Source organism: Microdochium trichocladiopsis, assembly GCF_020744255.1.
Source record: "Microdochium trichocladiopsis strain MPI-CAGE-CH-0230 chromosome Unknown B0I36scaffold_3, whole genome shotgun sequence".
Classification (NCBI taxonomy): domain Eukaryota; kingdom Fungi; phylum Ascomycota; class Sordariomycetes; order Xylariales; family Microdochiaceae; genus Microdochium; species Microdochium trichocladiopsis.
In genome coordinates, this window is record NW_025763546.1 from 9,753 (window position 1) to 23,555 (window position 13,803).

General features: G+C 53.2%; 7 protein-coding genes across 7 annotated transcripts; 4 read left to right on the forward strand and 3 right to left on the reverse strand.

Annotated features, from left to right (window-relative positions):
* Positions 1-2,263: 2,263 nt before the first annotated feature.
* Positions 2,264-3,618, reverse strand: B0I36DRAFT_316422 (uncharacterized protein). Its single transcript, XM_046153027.1, has one exon. The coding sequence runs from the start codon at positions 3,266-3,268 to the stop codon at positions 2,741-2,743; it is 528 nt and encodes a 175-aa protein (XP_046014585.1). The 5' UTR covers positions 3,269-3,618; the 3' UTR covers positions 2,264-2,740.
* Positions 3,619-3,793: 175 nt separating this feature from the next.
* On the forward strand, positions 3,794-4,248 carry B0I36DRAFT_404914 (uncharacterized protein). Its single transcript, XM_046161780.1, has 2 exons — positions 3,794-3,970; positions 4,025-4,248. Exons 1-2 carry the CDS (start codon positions 3,807-3,809, stop codon positions 4,218-4,220), a joined length of 360 nt encoding a protein of 119 aa, XP_046014586.1. The 5' UTR covers positions 3,794-3,806; the 3' UTR covers positions 4,221-4,248.
* A 29-nt stretch (positions 4,249-4,277) lies between these two features.
* On the forward strand, positions 4,278-4,708 carry B0I36DRAFT_316423 (uncharacterized protein). The gene has a single exon (XM_046153028.1). The coding sequence runs from the start codon at positions 4,493-4,495 to the stop codon at positions 4,649-4,651; it is 159 nt and encodes a 52-aa protein (XP_046014587.1). The 5' UTR covers positions 4,278-4,492; the 3' UTR covers positions 4,652-4,708.
* A 480-nt stretch (positions 4,709-5,188) lies between these two features.
* Positions 5,189-5,473, reverse strand: B0I36DRAFT_223897 (uncharacterized protein; the record flags this gene model as incomplete). The annotated part of the gene is made up of 1 exon (XM_046149046.1): positions 5,189-5,473. A coding segment is annotated over one exon (285 nt), but the record flags the coding sequence as incomplete, so codon positions are not given.
* An 804-nt stretch (positions 5,474-6,277) lies between these two features.
* On the forward strand, positions 6,278-7,401 carry B0I36DRAFT_360014 (uncharacterized protein; the record flags this gene model as incomplete). The annotated part of the gene is made up of 2 exons (XM_046158223.1): positions 6,278-6,770; positions 6,833-7,401. 2 exons carry the CDS (start codon positions 6,278-6,280, stop codon positions 7,399-7,401), a joined length of 1,062 nt encoding a protein of 353 aa, XP_046014589.1.
* Positions 7,402-8,523: 1,122 nt separating this feature from the next.
* On the forward strand, positions 8,524-9,070 carry B0I36DRAFT_360015 (uncharacterized protein; the record flags this gene model as incomplete). The annotated part of the gene is made up of 2 exons (XM_046158224.1): positions 8,524-8,926; positions 9,006-9,070. 2 exons carry the CDS (start codon positions 8,524-8,526, stop codon positions 9,068-9,070), a joined length of 468 nt encoding a protein of 155 aa, XP_046014590.1.
* A 492-nt stretch (positions 9,071-9,562) lies between these two features.
* On the reverse strand, positions 9,563-10,280 carry B0I36DRAFT_81642 (glyoxalase-like domain protein). Its single transcript, XM_046163389.1, has 2 exons — positions 9,797-10,280; positions 9,563-9,736 (listed from the first exon to the last, which is right to left on the reverse strand). The coding sequence occupies exons 1-2, from the start codon at positions 10,128-10,130 to the stop codon at positions 9,669-9,671; spliced, it is 402 nt and encodes a 133-aa protein (XP_046014591.1). The 5' UTR covers positions 10,131-10,280; the 3' UTR covers positions 9,563-9,668.
* Positions 10,281-13,803: the final 3,523 nt, after the last annotated feature.

Genomic DNA, 13,803 nt, shown 5'->3' on the forward strand with positions numbered 1-13,803 from the left:
TATAATGATGGTACACGAGCAGGACCTTATGCGCCAAGAGCTCGCCGAACTTCGAGATGCAAATGACCGCCTCAGCCGCCGTCGTCGTACGAAAAGAAAGCAGCTACAGAAAGGAGGGTCCCTCACGATTGATCAGGCAAAGGATTTGAAGGCTCAAATCGATGCGACGCAGCAGTTAATAGCGGAAACGAGTCAGAATAGTGGTCGTACGAGGAGGCCCGAAACGCGCGCGCGACGATGTGGCGTCTGCGGCGAGCCCGGTCATAATGCTCGTACGTGTCAGAAAGTTGTATCTGCCTCTGAAGAAGAGGATTCTGAATAGTTTGAATTGATTTAAGGCGTTGTGGTTAAATTGTCTTATATATTGTCGTACGAGTTACTGGAAGGTGACCCGTTCACCCGTGTGACCCGCTTACCCGTGGATTACGTTAGCCTCATTGAGAATCCCGGCTTCAGGCAAGCTAATGGTCTATAGATCCGGCGCGCCGGCCGTTGGAATAATAATGATCAGATGACCGGCTGCTATCTAACCTCGTTACCTCGCCAATTTATGAGGGCCACTGCTGATTTCGAACCGGAATGGGCCGGTTCTTATTTTATTGCAAGATCAACAGTCGCGCCGCCGCCCGGTCTAATCGCCAAGGTGTGGCCGCAGCTAGATACGTGGAAGCGGCTAATGGAAGCCAATGGGATTGAGGTCCATAAGGCCACCGGCGCCTTCCTTGTGCTGCTTGAGTGGCTACGCGTCGTCTTGCTTCAAGAACTAGCCTTGCTAATTGCTGACTTTGGTGGCCATCCCCTATTCAGGCACCAGATCTTCCACACAGCTGAATTCCGTGATTTTTCTGTGAGGGTGCGTGAAGCTTCTGCGGTCCTTCGCGAGGACCCTCAGACCGTTATTATTCAGAAGGCAGTTCCGATTATGGCTGAGAAGTTAAGGCAACTGACCTCCATTCAGCTGGATAGCCGGCAAATAATAACCTCGCAGAACGAGGCTATTATGAGGGTACTCCAGGACCTCCATGGTGACTTCATGGGCTTCGCTGGCGGCCAGTGGGTCACGACGTTTATTCCGGCTGAACAGCGTGCCGTTCAGCAATTCCAATTCTTTGACCGGGCGGCAGCGCCGGCGCCAGCAGCGCAGACCTCACTACCTCGCCCAGATGTGGTGGCATTAGATGGGAGTAGGCCGGCGCCGCCAGCGCCGGGGCTGTTGACGTTGCCACTGGCCACGGCGCCGGCAGAAGACGCCACGGCGCCGGCGGTCCTATATACAATCCCTAGGTCCGTCAACTCCGTGGCCCAGCTGCTACGCCTCTGGAGGCAAGGCATCGCGGGGATGCCTTCAGTCGACGCGTTAGAGTCACGCTGGGGTCATCGCTGGCGGCCCTCGACGGAAAATCCTTACTTCTGTACACGCAAGTCGATTATAGACGAAGTGGCACGCAGGGCAGCCGCTTCAGGTTATTCTGAAGCCATCGTGGCTGCGCAAATGGACGAAGAACGAGGTACGGCGTCATTAAATAAGGTGATGAAGGCCATCAGGGCTCAGCGGAAGTCAGCCTTGGCCCAAGGGAGCGTGTAAGTGGTGTAGGTGTGTGTGGTGTGGCAGCGGAGGTGGCGTGGCAGCGGAGGTGGCGTGGCAGCGGAGGTGGCGTGGCAGCGGAGGTGGCGTGGCAGCGGAGGTGGCGTGGCAGTCCATAGAACCTCACAAATCTAAGCTCCTTCCATGATACCGTTTTTACAGGGACTCAAGGACTTTTTAAAATTGACCAATTAAAGTGTAAATTGGCTGCAGAACGCAGCGTTTTCGAAAATGGTCGATTCGTAGGAAGAAGCTGGGATTTGTAGTGTGTTGGCCCTGAAGCGTAGCAGCCGAATTAGCGTGTCAGAGCTGCCATAGGGCCTATTTTAAACACTCCGTGGCCACAACACCAAAATCTCATAAAATATATATGTAGAAAATACACGGAAGTGAAGCCTCAGTCGCGCCGATCACGCTCGTGCAGTCAGTTTTTCGATATCTAAAGCCGTTGTCGCGGTATGCATGGTTATTGCTCTACCCGGTGCGGTGGCGTTGATGTTATGGCGGACAAAAAAAAAAAAAACCGCTTTTGCGGGGTTGTCAGCCAACTGCCCTGCCAAAAAGCCCCGTGACATCCACTTGATATTTCAACGCCTGATGCTGATATTTCGACGCCTGATATTTCCCCGTATCACCACGGAGAGGGGACGGGACAACAACAAGCATAAACACGCCTCACACCGTTAGCCGTCCTACGTGACAGAGCCCTCATCTTACATATCATGCCGCTATTCTTGATACAAATTGGTACACAGGCTTGTCTGAACGAGATTTGTCACGTAACACGGGACACTCAACGCCGCTGCACCTCGACTTGGGTATCTGAATGATCCATTAGGCAGCACTCTAGTCTCTGCAGCCTAGCATATTTGCCACTTCCATCTGTGTACATAACAGTAGCTTCGGCCTCAAGACCGCCAGGACAGATCAATGAACACAGACATGCCTCAAACTGTACGCCGTCCTTCGCGACAAGATCCTTGCTGGTGCGGCGGGCTCCATCATCGCTGGGCCTCGCCAACACACATGTCCACGTATGAATGGCCTACATTGCTGGCCAGGCTCTGACCAGCTTCTCTCGGGTCTGTGTTCAGTCTCGGCCGTTGTCCACATCTTTGTGGCTGCTCCATTTGTTCCTGTGTTTTTGCCTGTTGCCTACGGACAAACCCGCCTTCGGTGGCCCACCCGTCGTTCGTCCACGCCTTTACAGATGGAGACCCAAAAGCTCTTACACCGCCAGCGAGCCGGCCAAGGTGAGGCCACTAGAGCCGGCCCAGAGCGCCACCCACAGATACGTCGCACAACCAGGACCCGCTCCCCCCCCCACCTCCCCCCCCGGCGGGGTTGACCGGTGTCCCAGAGCAGCGCCCTGCTAGGCCGCGATAGTCTCGATACTGAAAAAGCCGACGCCCTACGGCCGCAGCCCCTTATCGAGAGGCCCGATATCTCGCGCCTGTATTTGATGGGGTTGGTAACTGGGCCTATCTCCGAAAAGTCACCGGCCTGGCTGGAGCAGTGGAACACGACCGAGGAGCGGTCCGGGCCGGCGGACGTAGGCTGGGAGGTAGACAAGTAACGCCGTAGGCTGATGGAAAGCTGCCAGAAGCTGAATGAGGTATACCGTAAGCCGGAGTCGGAGCGGTCGAACCAGGCGGACGACTGCTTTAAGCTGGTCGAGGACATTGCGGAAGTGGACCAGCAACAGTCGGAACTGCCGAGGAAGAACGAAGAGCTTTAGATAGATATAGACGAGTTCGCGACGAATAGAGCCCGGCGAGCCGAGGCCTTCGGCGTGGCCAAGAACGACGTAGTGAGGCGCCCACCCCGCGACTCACGCCACCGCCGGCCATACGCATTATCGTCCACCCGTACACCACGGTCGAAGGGCGCCGGCTCTGGCGTGGCCAACAACACCTGGGCACGATCGGCTACCACTGCCGCCATAGTGTTCGCTGGGAGCGGTCGTCTTTTCCATGATTTGAATGGGTAGCACCAAAATGGTCATGGACCATGCATGTTTTCGGGCAACTCGCTCCCCTGAAGTGCGGGGTTTCAGGTGGACTCACAGGCAGTTCGCTGATTCGGTGGTGAATGCAAGACGATTGTGTTATCCAATCAGAATCGGTTCGCTCCAGAGTGCTCTCCATGGTTTTCTATCTGCCCATCAAAATGGAAATTCGTTTCTTGATTCAATACGCACCCCATCCCCGCTACATTAAAAATGTCTTCGAAATTCTCTCAAGCCAGTCGGCAAGACCTGATAATCAAGCCAGTGTCTGAAGATGATTGGTTGCCATTTAAAGAATCTATCACCAATCGGTATCGTATTTCAACATTAAAGGAATTGATGAAGTACATGGAAACATTCCATTCCTTCAAAGCAACGTAAGAAAATTAGATTATGAAGTAAGGAGTATAGCCATTGATTTACCATAATAGTGTGGATCAATACAAGAGTCAGTTTGCCAAGTGGGGTATCGACGACAAACGCATCAAGACAAGAGGGTATATGGCCATACTTAAGCTGAAAAGGGAACACCAGATGGCCAATCTTGATAGAGGTATCTCATTTTTTTTTTTTGCATGGTGTTCCTGTGGATACGGAGAATATCAACAGATTCGAAGAAAGAGCTAGGAGACATGGCAGAATCTCTATCAATGAGACGTTCGCTGAAATAGGTTAACGTTAGTTGGTCTTTGCAGTTACTACCGATAGGGCTAATCGAGAATGCAGAGGTTCCGTCCTATCTCAGCTGCCTTCCTCCGCCTCGCTGTAGAAGTACAGATGAAGATCAACCACTACCTACACCTTTACAACCATCGCTATCAACAGAAACAAGTTCAGAACAGCTCCTGCGCCTAGGTGAGGACGTTAGCGGGTTCTCAACTCCCAATCAGCCGGAGCAGATGGTACTTTATGATCCTAAGCACTGTTTGAAGTATGAACGGAAACGATCTGGTCCATTTGAGGGAATGCTTGTAAGTGATGGGAACTCCATCAAAATAGGCGGTGAGGAATTCGTCGAGTACCACGTCCTAGCTAAGTTGGAAATCGTTTGGGACTAAAAACATCCTACGGCTCCCGGGTCAAATGGTTGGGTCGCCTGGAAGATTGGTAGTGGCTATGTAATGACATTAGTGTAGGTTCAATGTGCAACCCAGTTAAGCCGCGCAAATAGTGAAAGTGCTCGTGTAGCATTTATGTGCAAATTTGTAGAGGGCATGCAGCGCAAGGCTCGACATCCTAGTTATCGGTCTGCTTACTTTATCTCTCCTGATGACCTTTATAAGATTCTCGAGGGTATCGCACACGGCATCCACGGCGTGGCCGAGATGGTCCGGATGTTCTGGGGCGCTGCTGGAGGGCACGCGCGAAGCACAGCGGCAGCGGACTGCACGTCTTGGACAACTTCACGTACGGGTGATGGCGGCGCGCCCAGGCTCTGGCCTGGCGGCCGGGGGACCTTTTGCGCTATATAGACTAGCATATTTGGTAGGTGTCAAGACACGAGGCTGCCCACCAGAATCGAGACCGCCCGTTGCATCTAGGTCAATCATATATTGAACAATTGCTAATTCCTCAGAATTGACTGCAGGTGTGGTCGGGATCTTGTCCAAGAGCTCCCTCTTTACTAGGCCATCGTTGCTGTCCTCGTGATCCAGCAGCACGGCCCTCTCGTCGGTGAAGATCTCCCGCTTGTCCCGCCGCACCTTGTCGTCATCCGAAGCGGCCTCGGCTAGCAGTGCTTGCGCCAGCGTCTTGGGCAGCGAGCCGGCGGAAATGCCGACCTTCAAAGCCCCGTGGCGCGTGATACCCGCGTTCTGCGCCGATATGATGTACGATCGGATGCCGGGTGCCACGACGCTGATGTCGGGGAAGGCGAACAGCTTGCTCGCTTGGCATGGGCTGTGGCGGGGTAGTGGTGTGATGGGGCGCTGCTCAGGATGGTGTTGAGGGGCAGGTATCGGCAGCACGAGGAGCAGGGGGAGAGCACAGGGCAGGCAGCAGCAGAAACGATCAGCGATCCTTTCTCCAGGAGCGATATGAAGATGCAATTCTGCAGGAGAATTAGAGTCTGGGTAGACCAGTCATAGCAATTTGAAGGCCGAAGAAGAGGCAGGTGCCATTGAAGCGACAGATGTCATCTGACTCTAGGAGTCGCACCCTTGGCGAAAGTAGGGGATAACCCATATTTAGGGACCACTGTCACCACCAAGATGAGGGGCGGAGCCGTAGCATCCTGGCGACTGCGCCGCCGCCGCGACACCGTGCGACGGATGGCTTGCCCTCTATTGAAATAGGAGGTGACCATAAGACGACGGTCACATGCCCGATCATACAGTACTTCACGACTACAAGACACGGTGCTGGAGATATGGCGCCCAAGCCGGGGCCCGAGCTGCTTGAGGTCGCCTGGTCGCTCTACAGCGACCCAGATTTGTGGTTCGGGCCTGGCTAGCGCCGAGCCGTGCTTGCCGCCCTAGAGCTGTGGGGACATGCTGGGCTGCCTGGCAATCTCGCCTGGTCAGCTACAGAACAGCTAGTTGTAACAGAACGGCCCCTTTCCTGCACCCCACACTCCGCCACCTCTGCAGCTTCAGAACCGTGCTATGCAATCCATTTACGGCAGCCAGCATCACACGCCGGGAACTATGCCTGGGAGCCGTGGGACTCCACAGCCTCAGATTAACATGAGCAGCTACCCTCGGCCGGCCCCGCAAGGCGCTGGCCGAGATGACTATCCCAACTTGATCGCCAACCAGTATCCTCAGCTCCACCAGGGTTACGGCACCTCGTCTTCCATGATGCATCAGTCCTCTGTTGCTGTGTCCCACCCTAAGCCGATTACTCCGGCTCTTGCCTCTAGACCGCCCGTACCCCGCCCCATGCCCGCCAGAGGTGTTATGCCCACGTCAGGTCTGTCGTCGCCGTCCGGTCAGAGCTCCCTCATGCCTCACCAGCAGTCCATACTGCAGCCGGACGAGCAGCCGACCCACGTCGTTGGCTCTCAGGGGCGCCGCAGAATCCTCTCCAGCGCGCCCGGCCGTCTCACTGCTCCTACCGGTAGCGGTGCGTCCGATAATGCTGTAATCCCGCAGAAGGACGCCGATGGCAAGTTTCCTTGCCCGCATTGCAACAAGACCTATCTCCACGCGAAGCACCTGAAGCGCCACCTTCTTCGCCGTAAGCCCCCTCCTACTGCTAGTGCCCAGCGCGTGGTCCATATGATTGACATTTGGCGCAAGACACCGGCGACCGCCCATACATGTGCGTGTTGTGCCGTGATACCTTTTCTCGTAGTGATATCCTCAAGCGCCACTACCAGAAGTGTTCTACTCGCCGAGGAAATCCCACTGGTGCGAGCCACCTGTCGCACCCCCAGGCCCATGTTAAGAAGAATCACAATGCTCAGGAGCCCAGTGAGGGCGACATGCCTCAGCTGAACGGCATGAACAGCATGCAGGGCGACAATGGCATGGTTCACCCCTTCAGCATGGTCCCCATAAACTACGGGATGCCCGGAATGGCCAATGACCGGAACCAGGTCTCGCGATCCAACAGCATGACCAGGATGAAGGACGAGAATGGCCGCGACCGAAAAAACATGCCCGGTGGCGGCTCGATGTACGGCGGCGATGTCCAGAACTCCGTGACATGCAACATCGACCCGCAGCTCGCCAACTACAGCATGCCTCAGAGCCAGAATGACATGGCCATGTTTGGAGGATCCAAACCGACCCAACAGAACATGGAATGGGGCATGTTCAGCCAGCCTGGTGCGCCAGATACCTTCGTCAATTTCGTTCCTTCCTAATCTTGGACAGACACAGATCGCAACCGAGCACGACAATAATCTCGACGACGCCGAGACGGCCGCCGGGCTACCGGGCTCAACCCAGAACGATTTTAACGACCAATCGCTTTCTTTTCTAGCTCCCATTGCGCAACGCCCCCTCCGCCTTGCATGCCCTTCCCGCCAAATCCTCAGCTTCACCTCTCATCTTGGTAGGAAAACACCCCATTACCGTCCGACTAGGTAATCACAACAGATAATGGATGCACTACAAATGAGAAACGCCTAACGTAATCCACCCCTGAATTGACCAAACCACCGAATTGACGAAAATTAACCGAACGCATCAACCTTGACCTTTTCAACCTAACAATTCAACACCCAATTATGCGGAAACAATCTAACGAAAGGCACAAACAGTTAGCCTTCCAAGCTATCCAGAATAATCCAGATTAAGCATTCGAAAGGCAGCTAAGATGTATGAGGTCGACCATAGAACCTTGGCACGTCAGCGTGGCCAACCTACACAACGCGATATTCTCGCAATTCACGAAAGTGAACTAATTCTGAGTAACTGGCAATCGTTCACACCATCCCCAATACATTCCCCCGCTTCGCCAACCTCACGTGCAAAATCTAGTCATGAAGGTGCATTTGCCTTTCTTGCCGCATATTGTGCGAATAGACCTTGCTATGCAAAGATGTATGCATGATTGCCAATTGTGTCAAGCTGCAATGCAATATGCGAGTTTGGTCATCAGGCGGCTAAATTTTAGCCTTGCGTATTGCGACGAGGCTTGGGAGGTCGCCAAACAGTGCAATCTGACAAGACAACAAATTTTGTTTAGTCGTTTTGGGTTGCTACTGTAACAGACCTATTACAGATAATTTGATACTACAGTAGTACTGTCAAGCAACCCCGACTTTCAAATGCACGTTTAGTATCAATAATTCAATGTAAGCTGGTGTATTGTGCTGACGATATGTGATTCCGTGTGCAAAAGCCGCCGAACTACCAGAAAAGTTCAAAACTCGTCACCGCCTACCTAACACGCGTACAGCTCATTAGACACGCAGGTCAGCCTTCAAACCACACCGTAACCCGCACCTCACACGTATCATTAATTTCCTCTAAAAGACGCCATGTCTAGCCCTCTTCTTGACGAGAGTTCAGCCCTCGCGGTTGGAGTTACCATTTTCACCATAGCTATCGCCGTCCTATCCTGGAAGGCCGTCCAGGCCAACACACAAGATTCGGCCGCAACTGCGCGACGCGCCTGGAGGATTCGGGATACTGAAACACGAGAACTACCTGCGCAGGAGGAGTTGGACGAGCTCGACAAAAATATGCCTAGCCTAGAGGAGCTGAAGGCACAGCTCGCCGAGATGGAGGCAAATACGCCTGAGGCTCGGGAGAAGGAGACTATTCGGAAAGCGATCGAGCTCGCCCAGGAGAACGAGGCAACTGCCGTGGCAACACTGGCCTATTTGCGCGAGAACCGCGAGCGGCTGGAGCACGTGCAGGCGTCGCTGGGTCGAAGATCAGGTGTACATCGTTGATAAGGCCATGGGAAAGGTGGCGGCGCAGGGGAAGGACGGTGACTTCTTGATACTGTGATCATTAGGAAGGGAAGAACTGGTTAACACAGTCATCATCGTCGGTCTCTATCTGAGCTTCGAGCTCGTTTGAGGCTTTAGGTACTCCCGATGAAGACCTACTACTATCTCGGCCTTGGGAAAATAGACTCTTACTTGGAGACCTTGTTTGATTAGAGGGAATTGTTACATTTGTTGCCGTTGTGGGCGAGTGCTGCTCTCTGAATTGAATAGGTTTATCATGACCTGATGAAGTATTTGTAGTTGTCGTAATGCGAAGAGGCTCTTCGAAATTAGTAGAGATGCTCCTGGGCAGTGGTCCACATTGCGGCTTATCAGAGCTGCAATGCGAATCTGTGGAGAGCCGACATCTGTTGGTATCGGGCGCCCGGCTGACTGCGGGGTCAGTCGCGTGCTGACCGCACTGCCACCTACTGCCCACTCATGGTATGTATTGCAATATCCTACTTTAATTGCCATATTATTCGCAACACTGGACGGCGGGCAATATCCGGAAGCCAGCAACCTTTAACGGTGTACTTCCGGCATGGAGCAGCACTCCAGAGGTACCACAGGCCTTGTCGGGGTAGCAGCAATTCCGCCGGAAAAAGATGCAACTCCGCTAGAGAGCCAAATCGAGACAATCACGGCCTCCTTCGCACAAAAGATCTTACAGACTCTCCGCGGCTAAATCACTCTGCCTCCGTCGAGATACACACAACTTCAATATTGTTCCCATCCAAATCGAGAACATATGCCGCTGTGCCAGCTGCGTCAGCAGCCATATTTAGATGCAATTAGAACTAGTAACATCACTTACCGTAATATCCTTTCATCCATGGCCGTTCTCTCGGCTTTCCATTATCCTTCCCTCCAGCTTCAATCCCGGCTTTATGAAACTCGTCTACGAGCCTTTGCTCATTCACGTAGAATGAGATGTGCACTGGTGTCGGCTTCTCTGTATGATTATTCTCCGGGCCTGGAGTGTATTGTCGAAGCCAAAAATCCGGGATGGGAGCTCTAGAGCTTGACGAGCCGAGTCCAACCACGGTCGGGAATCGCATTTCTTGATAGGAAAGCGGGGCCAATGCGGCCAGGTAGAATTTGACCGACGCTTCAAGGTTCGAGGCACGAATGGAAACGTGGCCCAGCATGCTTGACTGGGTAACCGGTGGTGATTCTGGGATTACTCGATGCTCCTTCCCGAAAGTCAGCGGAATCAGGTGTTAGGACTAAAGCGGTGGAATCTACTTGTCGAGTATATCCGTTCCAGGGAGGCTGCTATCAATCAAATGACGGAGAAGTGAAGGGAGCATGCCAGGAAGGAATCGGCCACCAGTTTAAGCCACGGCCGTTCCGAGCAACTAGGGGTTGAGCTAGTGCGGTCCCTCACCGCTAGTTTGCCTCAGCAGTTTACCCGCCGGCTTTCGGTGCAATTCCTCCGTAAGCATTCCTAGGCCATGGTCGACGTGAATGGGCCAGAACAGGACGCCACGGGACAAGAGCGAATGCACTACACCGGACTGGAGCATGTGATATCGGGTGCATTTCGCGCCGCAAAGTGACGCCAAACTTAGAATGGATTGATGGTCCGCGAGTTTAGAGAAATCGCGCCAAGACGATTGCGATGAAGTAACGTGGACTACGCTAATCTTTAGTTTCAAGTCGTCGGAGCTAGATAGAGCAATCCAAGGTGCCTCGTACACCCACAAATACACATTTGCCACAACCTGAGTGCGTGTACGTCCATTTGAAGCTATTCGCAGTGCGTGTACGTACACATCGTGACCCTCCTCAGTGGGTGTACACATATATGGGTGTATTACAAAGCTGGGCAGACCCTCGCCGGCGCCGGTCAGTCTGAGTCTAATATAGCAGCTATATCGTCTATCTCCGCCATCTCGGAAGCTTCAGAATCGACCTCGCCGTCGCTCTCATCCGTCAGCAAGTCGCCCTCGACGTCGCCCTCACCGTTGCCACCTTGGGGCCACACCTCGCCGTCGCCTTCCTGGCCATCCAAGATGCCAGCTCGATACCAAGACTGCAGGACCTGGCAAATATCAATGGTCTCGGCTTCAAGCTGGTGCCGCAACGGTCCCACCATGTTGCCAGCCGTTGAGAATGCCCTCTCGCACTCAGCTGACATAGACTGGATCGTCAGGAAGTCGAGGGCCATTTGTGATAATCGAGGGTAACGCTCTTGGCGTTGAATCCAATAACCCAAAGGATCTTGAACCTCGAAGTTGCTTTTATCTCGGTCAAGCTGCCAAGTCTCATACTCGTCGCCCTCAACGGCTCGTCTGCGAGACGGCTCGGCAGCTTGCTTATTGGCGCTGAACTTGTTATAAAATAGATTGGGATATCGTGGCCTTTTGGCAGGCGGCTCGCCGTCGCTATTCCCAGTCCCACTCCCACGGCTAGAGGCCCTGAGATCGAGATGGGCATAGTCAGAGACCCATACATCGTGGACGAGCTCCTTTGCCTTCTGAATCCAAGCTGGCTTCTCGTGCCAAGTGTCCATAAACCAGTCCCATCGATACGCAGGATGGAGTGCCAAAGCTGTATAATAGATCGGAGTCTCGTCAAGCCGTTGATAATATTCGTCAAGCTTCTGCCAAGCAAGGTTGATACCGATTCTGAATTGTTCAGGGCCAGGGAAGCCCTCAGCAAGCTGCTTATATTCCTCGAGCCTCGATAATAAAAGCTCAAAGCCGAGGATGACGCCCCACACGTTGCCATAAGATCCTGTCCATCGTCGTCGGATCCGGACCTTGCCGTCGCCTTCCAAGGTCTTCACAACCGTCTCGAACTCCGTCAAGATACTCTGGAGGTGCTCGAGAGCTTCCCAATCGATATCGGAGAGCTGATTCTCTGGCTGAAGATATCGTGGGAGGCTCTGAAGCTTTGCGGCAGAGACCACATTAGTCCGTTTCGAGCGATTCTCGTCATCCCAGTTGTTCCGCGCAGTGACGAGAAGCATCTTGATGGACGACTTCAATAGCAAGGCACGCCGGATCATATATAACTGTGAAAGCCATCGGGTATCGTTGTCTTTAACAGGACGGAGTGGCCGTCGCCTTCGACCAGTTGTTGGCTTTGCAAGATCGATTTCATCTTGCTGAAGCTTCAAGAAGCCACGAGACAACGCGTGGACGTTCCGGATATCAGTAACTAGGTTGTGAAGCTTCCCAACTGGACCTTGCCGTCGCCATTGTTGATATTCTGCGTCGGTCAAGGCCGTGGCCCCATCGAGCTGGGTCTCAAAGGCGTCTGGATGCTTGCCAAATAATAGGGCTTTTGCCGCCAAGTTGATAGTGTGGCCGATACAACGGCCACGGCGGAGACGCCCATCGAAGCCCAATTCGCCGCCGATAACCTCCATAGCAGTGCTATTATTCTCGGCGTTGTCAAGAGTAAAATATCCGATCTTATCCTTGCCAATCCCAAAGCCATAGAGGACTTCGAGGACTTGGCTGGCGATATCGGCGCCGAAGTGACGATGTGCTTCAGGCAAGCCAAGTAGCAGCTTGCAGGGCAAGCCGGCATGGTTACGATAAAAGCACATAATACCATATAAGGCAAGTTGATTTGGTGAAGTCCATCCATCGAACGATATATGTATCTTGCCAGGGCAGTCTCGAAGCACCTGAATTACCTTCTCACGATGGACTTTGTATTGCTGCAGGATCAAGCGCCGGACTGACTTGCTTGATGGAATCGCTTGCTGCACCGCCACGGATGGATTCAGATATTCGAGAAGCTCGCGGAAACTAGGATGATCGACGGCGCGGAAAGAAGAGTTTGTATTGATGAGGTATTTCAATATGAGACGGCGCAGCCGGCGGCGGTCGAAGGAGCGGATGAGGTTATTCGCAAATTGCTGTTGCTGTGGCTGCTGCGGATCGAGCTTGAAGATCGAAGCAATTGACGGCTGGGCGCCGACGACTCAGGGCCTCTCCGCAACGGAGAGAGTTGATGAAATCTCTGGCATGCAGCCAGCGCAACGAAGACGATTATCAACTCTTTGAGGAGGACCGAGCTGCCATCGATCTCGAGCTGATGCAGAACAATGAAACCAGATGGAATTCGACTTTTCTGATGATCCAGCGTGCCATTCGCAAACGAGAGCAGATTGACCATTTCATCACATATCTCGATACGAAGGCAGCAGAGCCCCGACAACGTGTTCCTGTCCAAGATCATCTTTCACCGCAGGACTGGCTTCTCTTGGCGGAGATACAGAGTCTACTAAAACCACTCTACGAGATCACCATGAGGTGCCAGGGTTGGGCCAAAGAAGGCCGTTACGGCGCCTTGTGGGAAGTGATGATCGGAATGGAATATTTGCTCAACTTCTTCGAGGAGCAAAAGCTGATATTCTCGCCACCTGATGGTACTGCCGATGAGCTACGGAATGCCAGAGCCTCGGCAACCACGAGTACGGCTTTCTTGTTCATGTTCGGTCGTCTTCTGCCTATTTTGCTAATAGTTTCTCGGGATGTAGCACTCTGCGAGTTGACCAGGGTTGCGGACGCGAGAAGCACTTGCCACAGCATACTCGAGACGAATATGCTCGTGCATTCTTGCAAACTGAGAATATTGATGATGACCACCGACGATGCATACAAATCTCTATCAATAACTGTTGGTCAAAGCTTGACGAGTATTACAGTCTACTTGGCCAATCTCCACTTTACCCGGCTGCCGTCATTCTTCACCCGCGCTGGAACGTCTGCTGGCTTGAGGCGAACTGGACTAGCCATGAGCAACTAGTGTGGCTACGGGACGCTAAGAACAGTGTTCGGGAATTCTTCGAACAACAGTATC

Coding starts and splice junctions, on each gene's coding strand:
- B0I36DRAFT_404914 (XM_046161780.1), top strand. CDS start 3,807: ATGTCTTCGAAATTCTCTCAAGCCAGTCGGCAAGACCTGATAATCAAG. Junction 3,971..4,024: donor TTCCATTCCTTCAAAGCAAC/GTAAGAAAATTA, acceptor TTACCATAATAG/TGTGGATCAATACAAGAGTC.
- B0I36DRAFT_81642 (XM_046163389.1), bottom strand. CDS start 10,130: ATGCTGGGCCACGTTTCCATTCGTGCCTCGAACCTTGAAGCGTCGGTC. Junction 9,737..9,796: donor ATGGATGAAAGGATATTACG/GTAAGTGATGTT, acceptor CAGCTGGCACAG/CGGCATATGTTCTCGATTTG.
- B0I36DRAFT_316422 (XM_046153027.1), bottom strand. CDS start 3,268: ATGTCCTCGACCAGCTTAAAGCAGTCGTCCGCCTGGTTCGACCGCTCC.
- B0I36DRAFT_316423 (XM_046153028.1), top strand. CDS start 4,493: ATGGTACTTTATGATCCTAAGCACTGTTTGAAGTATGAACGGAAACGA.